The 19,082-nt window shown below is 51.8% G+C and overlaps 6 protein-coding genes across 6 annotated transcripts; 2 read left to right on the top strand and 4 right to left on the bottom strand.

Moving 5' to 3' along the window:
* Window positions 1-859: 859 nt before the first annotated feature.
* On the bottom strand, window positions 860-2,122 carry PMZ80_005447 (uncharacterized protein; the record flags this gene model as incomplete). Its single annotated transcript, XM_064873867.1, has 1 exon — window positions 860-2,122. One exon carries the CDS (start codon window positions 2,120-2,122, stop codon window positions 860-862), a length of 1,263 nt encoding a protein of 420 aa, XP_064730971.1.
* Window positions 2,123-4,989: 2,867 nt separating this feature from the next.
* On the top strand, window positions 4,990-5,782 carry PMZ80_005446 (uncharacterized protein; the record flags this gene model as incomplete). The annotated part of the gene is made up of 3 exons (XM_064873866.1): window positions 4,990-5,346; window positions 5,397-5,528; window positions 5,654-5,782. 3 exons carry the CDS (start codon window positions 4,990-4,992, stop codon window positions 5,780-5,782), a joined length of 618 nt encoding a protein of 205 aa, XP_064730970.1.
* A 1,219-nt stretch (window positions 5,783-7,001) lies between these two features.
* Window positions 7,002-9,005, bottom strand: PMZ80_005445 (uncharacterized protein; the record flags this gene model as incomplete). Its single annotated transcript, XM_064873865.1, has 1 exon — window positions 7,002-9,005. One exon carries the CDS (start codon window positions 9,003-9,005, stop codon window positions 7,002-7,004), a length of 2,004 nt encoding a protein of 667 aa, XP_064730969.1.
* A 623-nt stretch (window positions 9,006-9,628) lies between these two features.
* On the bottom strand, window positions 9,629-12,760 carry IFM1 (translation initiation factor IF-2; the record flags this gene model as incomplete). The annotated part of the gene is made up of 1 exon (XM_064873864.1): window positions 9,629-12,760. The coding sequence occupies one exon, from the start codon at window positions 12,758-12,760 to the stop codon at window positions 9,629-9,631; it is 3,132 nt and encodes a 1,043-aa protein (XP_064730968.1).
* Window positions 12,761-13,850: 1,090 nt separating this feature from the next.
* Window positions 13,851-14,768, top strand: PMZ80_005443 (uncharacterized protein; the record flags this gene model as incomplete). Its single annotated transcript, XM_064873863.1, has 1 exon — window positions 13,851-14,768. The coding sequence occupies one exon, from the start codon at window positions 13,851-13,853 to the stop codon at window positions 14,766-14,768; it is 918 nt and encodes a 305-aa protein (XP_064730967.1).
* Window positions 14,769-16,277: 1,509 nt separating this feature from the next.
* vid27 (Vacuolar import and degradation protein 27) lies at window positions 16,278-18,781 on the bottom strand (the record flags this gene model as incomplete). Its single annotated transcript, XM_064873862.1, has 2 exons — window positions 16,278-18,712; window positions 18,763-18,781. The coding sequence occupies 2 exons, from the start codon at window positions 18,779-18,781 to the stop codon at window positions 16,278-16,280; spliced, it is 2,454 nt and encodes an 817-aa protein (XP_064730966.1).
* Window positions 18,782-19,082: the final 301 nt, after the last annotated feature.

The following is a 19,082-nucleotide window of genomic DNA, read 5'->3' as shown; positions in this document are numbered from 1 at the left end:
CAACCATCTTCTTCGTCGCTAACGGCTTTCTAGATCTTCATCATGCAGATCTTCGTCAAGACCCTCACGGGTAAAACCATCACCCTTGAGGTTGAGTCCTCAGACACAATCGACAATGTCAAGTCCAAGATCCAAGGTATGCGACTGCGGTTCCTGTACAAAAGGCGCATTACTGACAATGTTCCCAGACAAGGAAGGCATCCCACCCGACCAGCAGCGACTGATTTTCGCCGGCAAGCAACTCGAGGATGGCCGAACCCTCTCAGACTACAACATCCAGAAGGAGTCGACTCTACACCTTGTCCTGCGTCTCCGAGGTGGCGCCAAGAAGCGAAAGAAGAAGGTGTACACCACCCCCAAGAAGATCAAGCACAAGCGAAAGAAGACCAAGCTAGCTGTCCTCAAGTACTACAAGGTCGATGGCGATGGCAAGATTGAGCGACTGAGACGGGAGTGCCCCAACCAGGACTGTGGTGCTGGTGTCTTCATGGCTGCTATGCACAACCGACAATACTGTGGTCGATGCCACTTGACATATGTGTTCGACGAGAGCAAGTAGAGGTTATGACGAATGACACGATGATGGCGGGGTCATTGTGGTGCGCAAACTTCGACGAGACGTTGATTCAGATGAAGCCATTAACAATGTAGACAGTCTGCAATGATTATGGCAATTTGTGCACCGCTCATCTTTCAGCCGTTGTGACTCTTCCGAACATCTTTCTCAGCAAGTGCATTACAGATTGTGATCGTGAGTTTAGTCACATTCAGGACCGAGAGTATATGGTAGCAGACATCAGAATCGGCGTGAATAGATGTCGTGACTTGAAGCTGATGAACGTTACTATGGTTCGCCCTGCTAATCGCTATCGCTACTCGCTTCATCGCTGGACGTGCTGTCGTCGTTCTCGGAGGAAGAAGAGCTGCCCGATGAAGATGTGTCGTCTACATGGGTGGCCGTACCATTCGCCTTGCCCTTTGCCCCATTCACCTTAGCCTTCCCGCCGTTCACCTTGTCCTTCGTGTCGCCAGGCTCGTCTGAATCACTCGAGCTGTCTGAGGAGTCATCATCAGAGTCATCCTCGCTACTGCTCGAGATATCGATCGGTGCTGATGTCCGTGATTTTTTCTTCCTCGGAGCCACTGAAGATGCCGTACTAATGGTCGGAGTTGCACTCTTTTCCTCCTCAGTGCTGTCTCCAAGTGCCCAAAGCAGAATAGCTGGTCTTGAATGGCTTTGTAGAAATAGCTCGGCTTCGGCTTCATCAGATGTATTTTCCAGCAGATGCATCAGCCGCGTTCTGTCTTGGTCCCTTCCATCACCATCTAGTCTGACTTCCGCCAGTGCCTCCCTGCATTCCTTGACAAGACGATTCCTCGCAGCAGCCTGTCCTGGCAGTCCGCGAACATACCCAGCCAAAGCCATAGCATGCGAATTCGGGATTGTGTCAGTATCCAGTGCACGATTCAAGGTCCAGACGTCGCGGTTCTTGTTGAACTTCCACGAGTCATGATCGTAGCGATGCTGATGCAGATAGTCAAGGGCTGGGCTAGACTTGTCCTTCTGCTGGTGCTTGCCCTTGCTCTTCTTCCCGGTTTTGGGCTTTTTTATCTTCTTGGTCGTCGTGCTCTCTTCATCGCCAGTAGTTGTAGGAGATGGACTTCCTGTAACATCCATCTGATCGGCATCTGTGTCCAAGGTCTTCGCTTTCTTCGGCGTTTGGCCGGGAGAACCCGCCGGAAAATCTATGGTGACTCTTGAATCACCGTCGTCTACTTTCGTGTCGTCTGTAAAGGCTACTGACTTCCTCCGTTTCGTGGTCTGCTTACTGCTTTTCGATGCATCCTCCATCTCAGCGCGATGGCTTCCATTCTGCCGTGCACGCGGTTCTGGTTCAGCCTTGGCGTGTGCTTGGTCGTGAGGACTTACTCCGTTCACACCAGCCGACTTATCCAATCTTTGACGTTTGGCAGGACGGTCATCAAATTCCGGAGATTTATGGTTTACTCTTGTGCTGGCCAGCGTTTTGTCCTTGTGGCTAATTGCAGCACCTTGGGGCTCTTCATTTGCGTACTTGAGCTTCAAGCCAAGCCGTTTCCAGGCTGGCACGTGTGAAGCCATGACGGAGAGATGTGGTTATTGGTACATGCAGGAACGAGAAGGTAGGTCGTAGGAGGTGGTTCGAAGCGTAAACTTGTCACCGTCTACTGGTTTGATTTGGGAGAGCTGAAAAGGATCGCCATTCTTTCTCTGCAAAGTATGGTGGCAGGCATCTAATTGGTCAGACCTTTTCCTGCCTCAACGACTAGGCAGCTACGTCTGGGTCATTTGCATACTAGGCAGTTGCTAACGCGCATGCACCTACGAAGTGGTCAATCGCATCGCGGAAGACATCAGGTACTTCTGTAACGACGACGATAAACGATTTCCTATTCACCCTGCCTACCTCCGAGCCGCCTGTATACTGAAACATTGTACAAACCTCTAGTACTACAACCCTTGGCTTGCACAAGTCAAGATGTCCGGTTCGTGCTTCGCCGTCTTGGATTGTTTCGGCATCACCGAGCTGACCACTTCTCATAGGCAGCGCAGGATACGATCGTCATATTACCATCTTCTCCGACCAAGGACGCTTATATCAAGTTGGTACGTCCTCTCCGCTGTCCTTGGCCCGACCTCTTTCCTCTTCGAACATGTGCCTGCTGCATCTCGATCTACCTGGGCAACGATGCCGGCAATAGACCATGGGTTATGCTAACGAAGATGGTCAGAATATGCCTTCAAAGCCATTACAGCTGCCAACATCACGTCAGTCGGGGTGAGAGGGAAGAACTGCGCAGTGGTGCTATCACAGAAGAAAGTCCCTGTTAGGATATGTCGCCCATGGAAATGCTCTGCAAGTATTGACCAGAAACTAGGACAAGTTGATCGACCCTTCATCCGTCTCTCATGTCTTCAAGATCTCATCATCAGTCGGATGTGTTATGACAGGTTCGATAGCAGATGCCCGAGCATCAGTGGACCGGGCACGAGGAGAGGCTGCAGAGTTCAGATACAAATACGGCTACGAGATGCCTTGTGACGTGCTCGCAAAACGCTTAGCTAACATCAATCAAGTCTACACTCAGAGGGTACGTGCAGCTGCGTGGTAATGAGTCTTGGGGCTGACTTGTTACAGGCATACATGAGACCACTTGGTGTCGCCACTACCCTGATATCGCTCGATGATGAAGTTGGACCCTCCCTCTACAAGTGCGATCCTGCCGGCTACTACGTCGGTTACAAAGCGACCGCCTCCGGCCCCAAGCAGCAAGAAGCCTTGAATCACCTCGAGAAGAAGCTGAAGAACAAGGACCATGCCCCAGGCGATTGGGAGGAAATCGTCGAGCTTGCCATAACCACTTTGAGCACTGTCCTCAGTGTTGATTTCAAGAAAAACGAATTGGAGATCGGAATCGTGGGTGGGCCCATAGCTGAAGACGAGGATGAGACAAGCCCCGAGTTTCGTACACTGACCGAGGAAGAAATTGATGAGCGATTGCAAGCCATCGCAGAGAAGGACTGAGCTCTTCCTTGTGATTGGTTCACCTCTTGTGAAGCAGAATATGGTTCTCGTTGCGGTCTGCACGCTGAGCAGGGAGTCTCTTGTACATCAGCTTGGGTTGAGCATTTCGCGGTAGCAACCCCCGGGTGACAATAGAGGTATGAGATTGCCAGCCGGAGGAGCTCGACAAATGGCAAGCTATGGAAAGTTTGGGGGTCAGCAAGTGGATGCACTCTGTGTGCGAGTCATGCAAGATGGTGCACTATTTATGAGCCTCAAGCCAATGTCAGCTCTCGGAGGAAATGATCTTACCAGATCTGAGGTAGGTCTGTGAGGTTCCGAAGAATGGCCTCAGGGACGAATGGGATCGGTTCAAAGAAGAGGCTCTACGCAACGCCACAAATGTTGTCGTGCACTGTAGCGCAAAGACTCCTTTGCACCGACGTCGACGTTTTGGTGCAAAAGATGAATTCTGAATACGGCCAAGAGCTCGGCAGTTGTCACGCAACCGAAGAACTCATGGTGTACAGTCCAGCTGAATTTACCAGGAACCACAGCTCTAGCGCAAACGTGGTTCGGATCAGCTCAATCGTTTCAGGATAAGTACGAAGCCAAGCCTAAACCTTATCTGCCCTTTCCTAATACATCACAAGGTACACTCGCCAATCGTGCTTGCAGTTTCCCTCCCACTAACGAATCTGGTCTGCGCTATCTCCAGATACGTCGCCAGTTTCGTGATAACAGCACGATAATCATGAAGCGCTGCTCTTCATCTCCATCATGATGCCTCAAACTCCACCAGAGATGGGCCCCTATGCCATATGGCTTTCTGCACCATTGCCAGAGCCGCTTCTTCTTGCCGCCAATGAAGCTGCTATCCTCTTCGAGCTCATCGTCACCGATCGCAGCCCTACATTGCGTGCAGAACTTGTGAGACTAGCTTCCTAGCTTCACCGATGTGATAGCTAGCTTCCGCAGGTGCTGGACTATGCGTTCAGCGGGCATCGTGCTTGTGACTTGCTGTTGATTCATATCAACGTCGGAAGCTGGAACACGGACTCTACTTCCAACAAACGCCACGGCCCGCACCCTCCCTTTCATCAATATGGAATATGAACATCGCCAGCTCTGAGTGGTTGACGGCGACGGCAGCCACATTACTCTAGCATCCATGGGTTCTCAAGGCTGTCAAGACAGCTCAAGCAATTCGACTTCTCTACCAAAGCTTTGTAACACGGATGAAGTATGTAAGATAAATGCATCCTCGACCTTGGAGGTCAACAGGCAGAATTCCAACAGAGCGACGGAGACAGCTTGCTCACAAGCGACAGAGGCTCACCCTCAGAATCGACGCATCGTTCACCATCCGAGCAGCAACAAACACCCAGAGGCCACAGCTTTCTCTATTCTGAGCTTGCTTTCGGACAGCACAACGATCAACAACATGTCTGACGGCAGTACGTCCAAGCGCTTTCCCAAAGCACCGACTTGTGCTAATCCTATGTCAGGGAACGAGGCTCGCGCTCTCCGAGTGCTCGAGATTATGAACGATTTCCGGACCCTACAAGTGCACACCACATCTCTGGTCACGAGGGAAGAGGCCAACCCGCCAGACCAGACAGCTTACTATCTCGATGGTTACGTCGTGCTACGACAGTGCAACGCCGAGGCACAAGCAATTTTGGCCAGTCACTACAATCCCGGCAACATAGGGCTCGAACCTGGCAGCATCCCAGGTACTGAGGTGCAGAAAGCGACGTTGCAGAGAATCATCCTCGATGCATCAACTCGGCGCTTTTCTGTAAATGCTCCTATCATGATGCTGCAACTCGGTAGACTAACGTTGGACAGGCGCACAAGATCTACCTACGCGCAGGAGCTGGTATACGATGGGTCCAACTACGACAACAAGTCTCCAGCAAGAATTTACCCCCTGAGAAGAAGGCACAGGCACTGCGAGCGATTGATGCACGCCTCAGACAGGTATGTCGTCTCCAGCCCAGTCAGCGATCGACATGATTAGCGCGATCGCCTTTCACACGTGGAAGGCGCAACTCCACAGCTCGATCAGGTATTGATCTGCATAGCATCTGCTGACGTCTTCATAGGAGCTTTCGAACATCACAGACGAGTCTGTCATCAACGACCTTAGGACGGCCGATGCGCGAAAGAGTTACTGGATCGACGAAGACCCGACACTTGAGCGTATGTTGGCTTGGATCCGTCGACAAACATAATTGTGTCGGTAATCGCCCGAGCACAGCGTCATGGCTCATTCAGCGGCTGCGACCTTCATCTCACCACAACATCACGGTCATACACTTTTCAATCTGACAACGTGACATTAATATCATGCGAGCTGGCCTCACATCATTTCATTCCACAAATCCGGGTGGGTAAGGTTGTACTCTCCATTCTCGGCAACTTTACAACTATAATCAGACTTTAGCCATGGCCGTTTGGGAAAGCGTAGAGATATCGGGTCATGCGGAGGAGGATATAAAAGTTTTAGAGAATTCATGAGCAATGGGGCATACAGACGGCGGCTCCGAAACTTAATGACTCGCACTCATAAGCTACAAGAGACTAATGTATGTTCATTATTGATCTGTTAGAGTACAACACCACGCAGCAAGGAAAGAGCGTGCTTTTTCGGGAAGCATTCGGTATTCATGAATCGCATTCTCGAAATCGCAATCCGTCCTGTTAATGTCTTCCCCACCGCCCGCCCTAGGAGAGATCCCTTCACCCAGAGCCACCGTAGCAAAGTTGAAGATTGTTGATGATGACCTAGCACAAGCCAATATCGAAAACGGTTAGAACATCTACAAGCGAAACCTTAATTTGTCGAGCTAGGCTAATTCATGCTAATTCTGCATCGACGAAGCAAGTCTAAGAGAGGCACCTTACTCCTCCCGAACACCTGTGTACGTACAGTAGTCCAGCACGCTAGGTTGGTGCAGCGCTCACCTCGCAGCTCAGCTCACATATCCTGACTACACTTCTAAGCGACCTCTTTCCTTTATACCTGAGATGTTCCACCGTGGTGGTATCGGCTCTTGGCCTTTTGTAAAGCTGTGTTTAAACTCGAGAGCTGTGGGTGAACATGATCTGCCAGGTTGGGCTGAATGGCCTGTGCTCATATGAGTTTCATCCGATACTGAAGCAGGCGAGTAGTCCAGAGCACTGAGCACCGCGTGAACACAAACACGAACACGCGCTGTTGTTGCTGTCTGTGGCATCAAGATGGTACGGCATGTATTTGGACAGGATAGTGTCCCACGAAGAATACTCCATCAAGATGAAGCAGTATGCCATCGAGGCATCGATTAATTCTATGAACATAATTCGTATCTATTCACATTCACATTCAACAAAATCAGCCCCAACCCTATGATCCAGCTTCACACCGCCTCTCGCCAGCATCTCACAAAGCCTCTGCTAAGCTCCTCTGACTCAAGCAGCAGTCAAAACCACACTCTCAGTCACAGTCGTCGCGCCCACCACAACAGTCTGACTCACCGTAGCCGCCTCGGTGATCGTCGCCGTCGCCGTTACCGTCGCAGCGTCCGGCGTAACAGTAACAACACTCGACACTGTCTCGATAATAGGCACATTCACGCGTTCTGTAGCCGTGACAGTCTGAATCAGCGTTCTCGTCACGGCTGGCTCGGTACTGTCTGCGTTGCGCTGGGCTGTGGAGGAAACGGAGGTGTCTTGCACTGCTTGTGCGGAAACCGTAGCGGACATGGTGGCAGGGTCTGGGTTACCAGCTGAGTCGACTGTTACCGTTACCATTTCTGTACGCGTGCTCAATGCTTCTCCGTCTGAGTTGTGATGGCGGTGGTGACTTCTGGTTCGAGTTGAGGATTCTGCAGCTTGCGATTCCGATTGCGGTGAGACTCTAGTACTTGTCTGAAAAGTCGTTGGCACGGGTGTGCCTGACGTGGAGGGCGCAGCTGCTACTGAGATTGACTCTGCTGCAGCTGAGACCGCCGCTGTAGTGCTCGCCTCGGAGGACAAAGTGCTGACGAAGACAGAGCTGAAGATTGATTCGAGGGGTAGCTGCTCTGATGACGAGGAGGACGCCGAAGCAGGGCTGGCGAACACTGGTGTCCCGGTCAAACTGATCGGTATCACGGTCAGGCCTTCGAAGATACTCGTGGCAGTCGAGCTGGAGGCGGCAGGCGAGGAGGAGGGAGCTGAGGATAGTGCTTCAGCCGATGCTCGTGTTGCAAGTGTTGAGGGTGCGGCTGTGCCGGTGACTGTGAGGACTCCGCTGTCACTTGGCGAAGCTGATGCTGTTTGGTCCGCAGGATCGGTGCTCGGCTGTGGTGGGATAATGATCGTTTCCGACGCTTGAGAGGATGGTATCACTGCCGCACTCGAGCTCGAGCTCAGAAGTGAGCTTGACGTAGCCGCTTCGGTGCTTGTGGCTGAGGGTGGGAATGGCGATACTTGAATTGAAGACAAGCCGTTTGCAATGTCAGAGCTGGTGATCGCGCTCTGTGATGCCGCAGAATGGGTCAAGGTGGTAGTCGTTGTGTCAACGCTTGTGCTGACTGGAGTTGAGGTGAGACCTGGCAGAATAGTGTTCGTGTCTGTGATGGCGGAGGAAATAGCAGTCGATGCTGTCGGTTCTGCAGTACTTTCGCAGGATGTCCGATCCATTGAAGTATTGATAGGTATCGAGCTCAGACCATTGACAATACTCTCAGAAGCGATCCCAGCCGCTGATGTCTCCGTGGGTGTGGCTGAGGCGACCGGACTCGAGCCAAGTCCCTGCGTAATGCTTTTCACTGGCACAATAGTACTCGATACCACGGCTGACTCGTCCGGCGCATTCGACTGATTCTTTTGCACGGTCTCGCTGAAAGTGGTGTATCCGCCTATATCTCCAGTAAAGGTCGGCGAGGCTGTGACGAAGACAATAGTGATACTGCTGGGAGCCGATGCGCTTGATTCGACTGTAGGAGTAGAGGGCACACTTTCCACTGATACTTTCGATATCGGTGATACGGAATTCAGCTGCGAATTGCTTAGAACAGCCGCGATCGAAAATCCTGCTTCTGAGCTCGACGTCGAAGCGCTCGGTGTATCCGATGGTGCTGAGGAAGCTGTCACCTGCACCGTCGTCTCCACCGTTACCATATCCGTGGTTCGCGAGTAGACTGTCGCTACGCTCGGTTGCGCCGTCTGTGACTCCGAAACGGCTGCGGGTGATGCGCTCGGGTCTCCGAAAGCAGGTATAGGCAGGATTTGTGTAGATGTTGACTCTGGTACTCGCGCCGGCGCAGCACCTGTTCCTTCCTGCCTCCTTTGTATGCTATGGTCGTTGACCACCCATTTTCTATGCTCGTCGTTCGCACGTCGCAAAACATTTCTCCTTTTGCTGCTGTTGATGGGTCCAGCCGCAGTCAGAGCAGCAAGGAGGAGTAGGCTAGCGAGCGAGACGTGCATCTCTCGATTTGATTTCGTATCAGTTTCTGTTGATTGTTTGGTTCGTGAATTATTGATTAGTCGTCGTTAAGAACTTTTGGTGCCGCGCTTCGCAGATGAGCCAGCTCACGTATGCTGTCGACGCGTGACAAGAACAGAGAAAGCGAAAGCCAGGTTACATAAGGAAAGACTGTATGCGTAGAGCACAGTGCTGCTGAAGAGTCGCAAAGACGAGGTCAAAGGAAGGCTGCCGCACTAAAGAGAAGAATATATCGCATTAGATCGTATTTAGCTTCAGCGCGAGGCAAAGTGCGCTCTCGAAGAACGCCGAACAGTGACCTGTAGAATGTACATGCTGTTGAAACACTTTGCAACATTTTGTACACTGGTGCTGACAAGGTCTATGAGTTGTTTGAAGTTCTTTTGGCAAGTGAATATGGTTGGTGTTGGAGAAGTGTTTCGGAAGCGAGACCTGGCGCCAAGCGATCGGATGGAGGCCTCTTGATTGGCTGCTGCTTCTTGGAACACACATGGCTAGCGCGCCGTGTTTCATATGGTTCTGCTGCGCACAACCACAATCTGGCGAACCGCCAGCTGTCATATTGACAGCAAAGCATAGGCGAGCTGACATAGCTGGAAGCACCTCAATAAAGAGTTCGCTTTTCTTCCTTCTCCTCGAAGCACTGGACCTGATCACCTTCTTGGGCATCATCCCAGTCCTTGAAGCCCATGCCACATTCTGTGCCCTTGCGCATCTCTGTGACATCCTTTTTGACGTTCTTCAACGAGTCGAGCGTGCCCGTATAGACTGTTTCGCCGTTCCTAATCACACGGATCTGGTTCGCTCGACTAATGGTGCCGTTCGAGATTTTGCAGCCGGCAATTTTGATTTTCTCCTTCTTGACAGTAATCTCGAAGATCTTACCAACTTCTGCTTCACCAAGTACGCGTTGCGTGACCAGTGGTGGCAGTGCAGCGCTCACTCTATCCTTCACAGCTTCTGTCACTCTGTAAATGATATTCTGATCCAGCACCTCCAGTCCAGCCGCGTAAGCAAGACTGTGGACTGCACTCTCGACTGGTTGATTGAATGAGATCGCATATCCAATCTCCCCAGTGGTTGCCAGCATGCGAATATCAGATTCTGTCACAGGGCCGGTGCCACTATGAATAACTTTAGCCTGCACCTCATGGTTGCCGATGGCACTGACCGCGGCGACGATAGCTTCAACACTACCAGCCACATCAGCCTTGACCACGAAATGCACCGGCTTCGGGCCAGCAGAGGCTTCGGCATCAATCCATCCTTCGTGGTGACTGCGCCTCTTTTTGTTGACGTCGTTCTCGGCCTCCCATGCCAGGACTTTGGCACGCGCCTCAGCCTCAGAACTCTTTGCGGCATTAAGCGCGACGACATCAGTAGCGGACTTGAGAAGCTCGGCTCTTTCATGTCTCAGCTCGACCACATCTTTAGCATGCTGCTCGTTGTCCGCTTGGAGAACTTCAAGACCCGCGGTTGGATCGGAACCACGCCAGCCGTCCACCTGGACAGGGTCGCCAGGATAAGCTGCTTGTACTAGCTGACCGGAATCGTTGCGGAGGGTACGCACGCGACCCCAGGTAGGACCGGCAACAATGAAGTCGCCAACGCGTAGTACACCACGCCTGACCAGGACCGTGGCAACACGACCTGCATTAGTAACTTTGCTCTCAATGATCTGACCTTCAGCAGGACCTTCTTGCTCGGCTCTGAGATCAAGCACATCTGCTAGGGTAATGATGGCTTCTTCAAGCTCTTCCATGCCGAGTCCGGTCTTGCCACTAACAGCGATGGCTTGGTAGTCGCCGCCAAAGTCCTCGACGACGATGTCATGACGTGTTAGATCTTGCTTGACCCGTTCGGGATCTGCGTCGTGCTTGTCAATTTTGTTGATTGCCACAATGAGCTGTACCCTGGCCTCAAGGGCATGTTTGATAGCCTCAATAGTCTGCGGCTTGACACTGTCATCGGCTGCTACCACAAGCACCACAATATCGGTAACGTTCGCTCCTCTCCTTCGCATGTCTAGGAAGGCTTCGTGACCTGGTGTGTCGAGGAAAGTTATTGGTCGTTCCGAGCCAGGCATGGTCACAGAGAATGCACCAATATGCTGAGTGATACCTCCATGCTCTCCTGCTGCGACCGATGACTTTCTTAACCAGTCGAGAATTGTTGTCTTTCCATGATCGACGTGGCCCATGATAGTAACAATCGGAGGTCGTGGTGGCAGAACCGTGATATCTTCAGGCGGCGGTCGGGCCACCAAGTCTTGCATCTCTTCTGTACCCGCGACTGCCTCGAACCCATATATGTCTGCGAACATGGCAGAAGTCTCGGCGTCCAGCATGTGGTCAAATCTGGCACCCTCAAAGCCTTCTTCTTCCAGCTTCTGGATCAGGTCGTCGACCTTGAGCTTTAAGGATTGTGCTAGCTGCTGTACGGTCATGAATTCAGGTATGATCAGGGTAGGCTTTTGATTGGAGACTACAGCCTTTCTCTTCTGTTCTTTCTTCTTGCGTTTTTCGCCATTCAGTGCTTGCTCCGCCTCGAATAGTTCATAGTCGAAATCTGATGATGCGAAGCGAGATGAGCGCTGGGAGGCGCTTGCTTGCTGAACGTAGGCTTTCTGCGCCGGTAACTCTGCTTCAGCGTCTTCGTCAATCTCGAATCGACTGCTGAGTCTCAACCTGCGCTGGGGAGTAGGCCGTTCCGTCTCTTCAACTTCATCTGGCGTAGGTGCCTCTGCTTTCTTCACCCCCCCATGGGTAGGGTTGTAGCGCTCGGTTTCCTGATTTTGCCGCTGCCTTTGCTCGGGGCGGGCTATCTCTACCTGCGGGATTCGAGTTTGGGTCTCAGCAGGCTGGGACCTTGCTTCATGCTTCCTGCTGTCCACGAGTATGGGCTGCTCTCCTCTCCGCTGCGTGTGAGAGTTGAATGACGAATCCCTCGAGTCTCCAAAGCCATCAGCTTGTCGTAGGTTGGATCTGCGTATGCTGAACCGCATCTCTTCACTTGGCGCTGATGTCTCAGAAGTGTCCTCAAGTGCTTTCCCAACCGTCTTTCGTATTAATCCGCCTTCATTTTGCTTGTGCTGCCCATCCCTGGAACCGAACCTTGAATTTCGCTGTGATCGAAAGTTTCCGGTGTTAAGGTAACCTTGGGAGTCATCTTGCTGACTGTCCCTTGAACTGAATCTATTGTCTCTTTGCAGCCGGTACGCACCACCTCCCGCACGTTGTCCATACTGATCTTGCCGATAATCTTTGGTTCCAAATCTGGTGTCTCGTCGAATTCGATGGCCCTCGGATTGCATCGAGGAATCTTGAGGTCGTTGTTGCTGCTCGTCCTGTTGGCCAAACCTGTGGTCCCGCCGCGAAGATGCATCGGCAAACGGGGTTCGTTCGTCACGATTGCCTCTTACGCTGAAGCTCGATTGGGGTGGCTCTGGTGCTTTTGGTAACGGCGCAGCTCTATCGATAGGTTTGGCTTTTGACCATAGTCCCGCAGCAACCGCCGCATTCTGCTTCAACAGAGGAAAGTCGTCGTCATGGTCATCCTCTTTGCGAGCTGCGGCGGCACCAGCTGGCGCACGCCGCGCTGTGGAGGATGTATATGTTCTCCTTGCGAGGCGAGAACCATCGTGACTCGTGGGAATCTCTTGCGTCCATCTCAGTGAACAGAATATACAGACGTCAGATGACTGCCGCACCACTTGCGAAGCTAATCGATGGCGCATTGCTGCTCTGTCGGGTATTCGAAAAGCACGTTGCCCCCAAGTTTAGTCGAAGATCGTACATGCAAGTACTCGTTATCACGAGTCAGGTATCTGATCTCAGACTTTTGGCTGACTCGAACGGCTGAAGAGCCCTAGAGGCTTGGCACGACAGAGTACTTTCCGAATGGTCGACCCAGATTTCAGGCCTACCCTCTAAAGTCTTTGGCCTACTCCGTAGTTGAGTCGCAACCCTACCATCTTTCCGTGCTCTTGTCCATCTTTTCTGCACTGATGCCTACACTTGCTGCTATTATGGTGTTGGCACGACGCAGTAGTAGCTGCAAACGGCGCTAGCCAGTGTAGTATCGCTGTTATTGCTGTATTTCTAACTGCGCAAGCTTGAAGACCGCGCCGCTAAACCTGAGTTCGCTACTGTTACTGACCAATCATATAGTGCACGGAACACCAAGGGTGCGCGTTAACTCGGTCAAAGACCCTGTATTTCGCCCTTCATCCGTGCGGCCTTGCCACTTTCTGACCTCGCCGATGCGCTTGTGAGATGTTTTATCGTCCGCGGCGGATGCTGTCAGAACATGGGCGCTTTACGTAAGCACATCCCAATCCTGCCTACACAAGAGCGCCAGTGTGGAAGAATACCGACGGGGCAGCCAGGCCCAAACAACACCGCAACCATGTGTCTCATTGCTAACCATCCAGGGCCTGGCTGTCCCGTCATTTTCTTAGACACCTGACGACAGTATCTCTTGTGTGGCCGAGTCATTATTGATACAAGGTTCTTCAACAGGACATAGCGCTGATGTCTGCCCTGCTCTACTCTGCTCCGACTGGATCTCCGATTGTATCTCTATATCCTCCAATTCTTTTAGCCCCCAAACTCGGGCACAAGATCAGGATTCTACCCAGCATGATTTTATCCGTGATAGCCATCAGACCAAGGATGGTGATCATCCGGAGTTGATTTGAACAGATTGCAGCTCCCACCCCCTGCTCAAAACGAAAGTATAAGAGCCAAGATAACTTCCAGCAAGCAAGATCAATTTCGACTACCGCTATTCCTACCCTACTCCAACGTCTAACAAATCCAGCAACCATGTCTTCGACAGACCACAACACATCGGGCGAAGTCAGTACCGCCGAGTTCTTCAGCAAGCAGGCTGCCATGTACGAGAAAAGTGTCGGCGGTGCTACACGTGATATAGCTCAGAAGCTCATATCTGTGAGCCCACCATTCACCTCCAGCTCCAAAATCCTAGACAACGCCACAGGCACCGGCATCATGCTCGAAGAAATCCAGAAGCACATCTCCTCGACCGATTCAAGCAGCACCCTCAAGCTGCCCGTCGTTGCGGCAGATGTCGCCCCGGCCATGATCGATTGCCTCAACGCCAAGCTCAAACAAGTGCAATCAACCAACAGCTGGCCCAACCTTGGTCCAGTAACAACTCATGCTGTACCAGCAGAACAACTCGACGAATCAATCGTACCAGACAACTCAATCACCCACGCGTACATGAATTTCGGCCTCTTCTTCTGCAACGACGCGCTACAGGCCGCCTCCCACATCCACCGCGCCCTCAGCGCCGGCGGCACAGCCCACATCACCTCGTGGAACCACATCGGCTACTTAGCGCCTATACAACAAACACACCGTGAGCTCTACCCCGATGGACGCGAGGTTAAAATGCCATTCAGTGAAGACTGGCTACACCCGTCTTACAACCACGAGCTGCTCGTAAAAGCCGGCTTCAAGCAGGAGAATGTGAAGGTGGACCAGACAGAGACATTCATGAGGCACACAAGTCTACAAGTGTCGGCAGCGATACTAACGGGAATGTTCACGCCGTTAATTAAGGGGCCGCAGGGGTGGGAGAGCGAAGAGGCCAAGACGGTCTTCACGAAAAAGCTGGCTGAGAATCTAGGGGCCTGTAAGGACTTTATTGACGAGAGCGCACAGGGGAAGGGTGTCGGGACCAGAATGATTGCGAATGTGGCTGTATGCACCAAATGAGATGCAGGTCATAGGCCCCAAACATGCGTTGCTGTACGCAACGTGGAACTGGATACCTATCTTCGTTGCTTGAAATCGCTCGTTGAGAACCGATAAAGTATTTGTTCGCAACCCATCTGCAGAGTCATGTGCTCGGGTGAAGATCCACAATAATTTGAGGACACTGTGGACAGACCGGCTTTGATGCTGAGACAGGAGGGAATTTGAGTACCGCCCGGGCATCTCCTCCTTGCTCTGTGAGCATACCCGGATATCCGCGCGGACTACCCGGACTTGTCCGTGGTTCTAGAGCACTTCTCAGACGCGCAACGACTGTAGCTGTTCGTTCAAGGCAATAACTTGATATACAGCTGTGTCTAGTCTTGTGTATCATACAGTAGTATGGAACTTGTAGAAAAGCGGCCTACAATATTGCGGGTCTCACTTGACATTGATGTCACATCGAGGTGACATACAGTTGGACGAGACAACACAACAATGCCAAATTTATTCGAGCAAGCAAGATGCTAACATAAAAGCCACAATGACGTTCTCCTAATTGTCAACAGCTCTGTCTCAGTGGTGAGAAGACCTGTGTCAGATCGTGTCTTTGCCACAAGCTCTATGCAGGATCAGAGTGGACGGACCACTCACTCAAAGACAGATCCTCCCACGCATACAAACGGTACATTAAAATATTATTCAATCCCAAAAGACCAACCTCAACAGCACTTCCCACCAGCATACAAGCCCGCGACACTTGCTATCAAACCAGTCAATCAACATCAACATCAGCTCACGATTCCCAAACACCATATCACTCCACTTCACCTTCACCAAAACAAACCACATTTCACATAACTCACCTCCCTTGCCCGTCCCCATGTTAAACTCCAGCCAGCGCCCCTGTCCCTTCTCCGACATCCTCCTGAAGTCTTGCTTTTCCGCCTCGGATCTGTAGCGCTCCTCGTCCTCGAGTGTATCGTCCTTCACACTGGCATCGAGGATTGCTTGGTAGGAGACCCATGTTGTTTGCCGTGTTGATCAGCCTGGTTGTGCTAGTATGATAGTTCGCGCTTCGTGGATCTACACATGGACAGAAGAGGCACGAGCTGATTCATGCTTGATGGCGGCCACTTTCATAGTCCATCGCGCGTCATTGATGGTGGTGAGGATTGCCACCGGCGCTCAGACGGACAGGCGAGATCAATATTTGAACTGCCCATGGGTTGTGGTTAGCACAGACTTTAGCACTAAAGACGCTGGTCCGGGGAGGGGCACCTGAGAACACAAAGATTTGCGACCGACTGTAAATGTGCTAGACTGCGAAATCATAATTCTGAAGGATTGACCCCCTATGTGCCACGACACGGCGATACGTCCAGAAGCCGCTGTACGTCAGATCTTGAAACATCCTGATCACCTCTTGTTAAACTCAATAAAATCTCAAATGGGTATCGAACATCATCGCTCTATTCCTTCCTGCCTTGTATCATCGAAAACCATATTCCCTTCACCGTTCGCAACCCACTAGTACGGGCTGTTCACAATCTCACTCCTCAAATGGCTCTGTCTGCCTCTCGCAGACTTTCTCGGCGTCGAGAACGCCCCAGCACTTAACCTACTACTCATGGCATCACCAGCGATACTCTCCCGCGTCGGTCTCTTAAATGCTTTCCTTGACACCATATCAACTTCATTCGGCAACGCAAGGATGACATTCTTGTCACTTCCGAACTCGAAATTATCAGCAATGACGTTATCGCTATACCGCTTGATCTGATATGGATCTTTTTGTCCCTGGACGACCTTCTTAAGAGACCAGGTAATCAGGAACGGACCGGTCGATGTAATGATGCTCTTCTCTTGACCGTCAGGATCGGCATTGAACTTAGCAGGTGTGAACGCGAGCGGTGCGCCTGTCTCGTGCTGGAATTGCGCGATGTGCTCTGGCTTCATTGCCAGACGACGCGGCTGTGGCTTGCTGTCTTTCGCGAATGGTTTCTCGAAGCCGAGCTTGCCTTCATTTTTGCCGTCCTTTTGCATTGCGTCGATGAGGAGGAGGTATGTTCTGCATGTGGCGAGGAGCCAGCGACCGTCGGCGGACACATCGAGACCGATGATCGACTCTCCAAGCGCGGGGATGTGAGTCTTTGCGTTTACGCCGAGACGGTCGAAGAGACGGACGTCACCCTTGTCGGATGCGACTGCAATGTGACCCTTGCCTGTAGTTGCTGCAGCCGAGAAGTCGTTCTTTGACATGTACTGTTTGAGTTGTTGTTCGACGAGTTTGTTACCTGCAACTCTGGGATCGACGCGGAATAGCGCATTGCGAGAGTGGCCAATGAAAGGCTGATTGGCTGTTTGCTGTGCAAATTTGGTCTCGGGTGCGAAGTTCGTAATCGGTATGTCGTCGTGGACCTTCCACTCGTCCACAATCTTGCCGTATTCCAGGTCCATACGGTAAAGGGAGTTTGGATTGTTGGGATCTTGCATGACCATGTTCTGGTCTTCACTGTGAAGCATGACTTTCTTGGGACTGAAGAGCTTGCCTTTTGGCGTTTCCACTTTCGAGATGTTGGTTGAGAATTCGAGATTCTTGTTCGGCATATGCTTGAAGACGCCAATTTTTGAGCCTCTGACAACGAATGATCTGTCGAACTTGGAGCCAACGGCGAGCTGTGAGTTTGCGTTGCCATCTTTGTCGACACCTTCAGTGTCATCATCAGATTCGTCTTCGTCGTAGTGCTCGCTTTGTCGACCTGGAGAACCGGGTTCCTCCTCGCTCTCCTCCTCTTCCTCTTCTTCCACGGCTTCCGCCTCGCCCATGGTAAGGTCGTTGAAGGCTTCAAAGACATAATCCTTTTCTTGGTCTTGCACTTTTGCCCATTTCATCTGATTAAGCTGCTCCCACAGAGCTCGCATCAGACCCTCCTGAAAGTCCTCAAGAGCGGCTTGATCTTTGAAGCGTAACAGCCATGAGTATGCTGATCCGTCCTCAGCGTAGTGGTTGAAGATGAAGGACAAATATTCGAAGTTGAAGACAGGACTGATGTCAGCAACGACAGGTTGGCCGAGCCATTCTTTGCCGTGTCCTCCTGTGATCTGGAGCCAGTATCGCCACTGACCGATCTCTGACACGGTAGCAATAACCGAAGGATCTTGCTGAATGAACGTACCGCTCTCGAAGTCGAACAGATGCAGCTCGACAGCTTTCTGGGTGAGTATCTCGGTGGCTTCTGGAGCCTTTCGTGCGGCAGGTGCCTCTGTCGGGCCGTGTGCTGCATCGAAGGCTTTTGGCGCAGGATCTTTCACAGGTTCGTCGCTCTTGTCTGAGTCTTTGATGCGCTTGACACTCTTCTTGGAGTCTCTGACTTCCTTGGCCATATGCTCAGCTGCTTGCTTTGAAGTTGGGGGGAGTTCCAAGGAGCCAGATAGGGAGCTTGCCCTCGGGATTGGATCTTCGTCGCTGAAGGTGAACTGCCTCATGTCTTCCTCAGTGGCCTTTTGCGCGCTCTTGTGGTATTTGCGTTCATACTGACACTCTTGGGCAGCGAAAGTGAAGGTGTTAACGTCAGTCTCGGAGGTAGAGGTATCACACACGAATTCGTAGAGATCGCCGCGATCGCCATCGAGGTCTCTCCAAGCGAGAACCCACTCGCCACCTTCTCGCTGGGCTGATCTAAAGCGCAGTCTCTGGTCGAGCAGGAATATCTTCTCATCGTTGTCCAGATTCTCCACCTCCTCGTCTGAGTCTTCTAGCTCCTGCTCCCCTTCCTCGTATGCACGTTGGACGACAAGGTGATACTCAAAATCTCGGGTGGTCCTTCTGATTGAAGCGACAGCATCTCTGTAGATCAATTCAGAGTAACCCTTTGGTGATAGAGGTCGCACAATATAGAGCTGTCCTTTTGGCATCTCAAGAATTGTCTCCTTGGAGGTATCGCCGAAGATGGCTTTGCTCACTATGGCATAGGGTCAGCAATATACTTATGTGGGTGAGGGCAGCACTTACAGCTTTTGATAGCCCACATCGTCGCAGCTGGTGGCTGCCAATGCAGCTATCGCGGGGGGGACACGACGATGAGTTGATGAGTGGGATCTGCTAAGGATGTTGTCGAGAGGAGTTGGAGTACTTGCTACAGCGGCCGAGGTGGTGTTGATAGATCGAAGATACCAGTAAGCAGGTAACAGCTTGGTTCAGGTCGCAGCAATTCTGGTTTGTTTACTGCGCGACACCGTGAATTCATAGCAGCCACTTTAGGCATGACGTACAGGCAGCCGCCCCGCAGACGATCAGGAATGTGACAGACCACAAGGCCCATAAGGCTGAAA

Source organism: Knufia obscura, assembly GCF_036327395.1.
Source record: "Knufia obscura strain CCFEE 5817 isolate CBS 148926 chromosome Unknown scaffold_5, whole genome shotgun sequence".
Taxonomy (NCBI): Eukaryota; Fungi; Ascomycota; class Eurotiomycetes; order Chaetothyriales; family Trichomeriaceae; genus Knufia; species Knufia obscura.
Note: the sequence above shows the minus strand (reverse complement) of the source record. Positions and strands in the feature narration are given on the sequence as shown.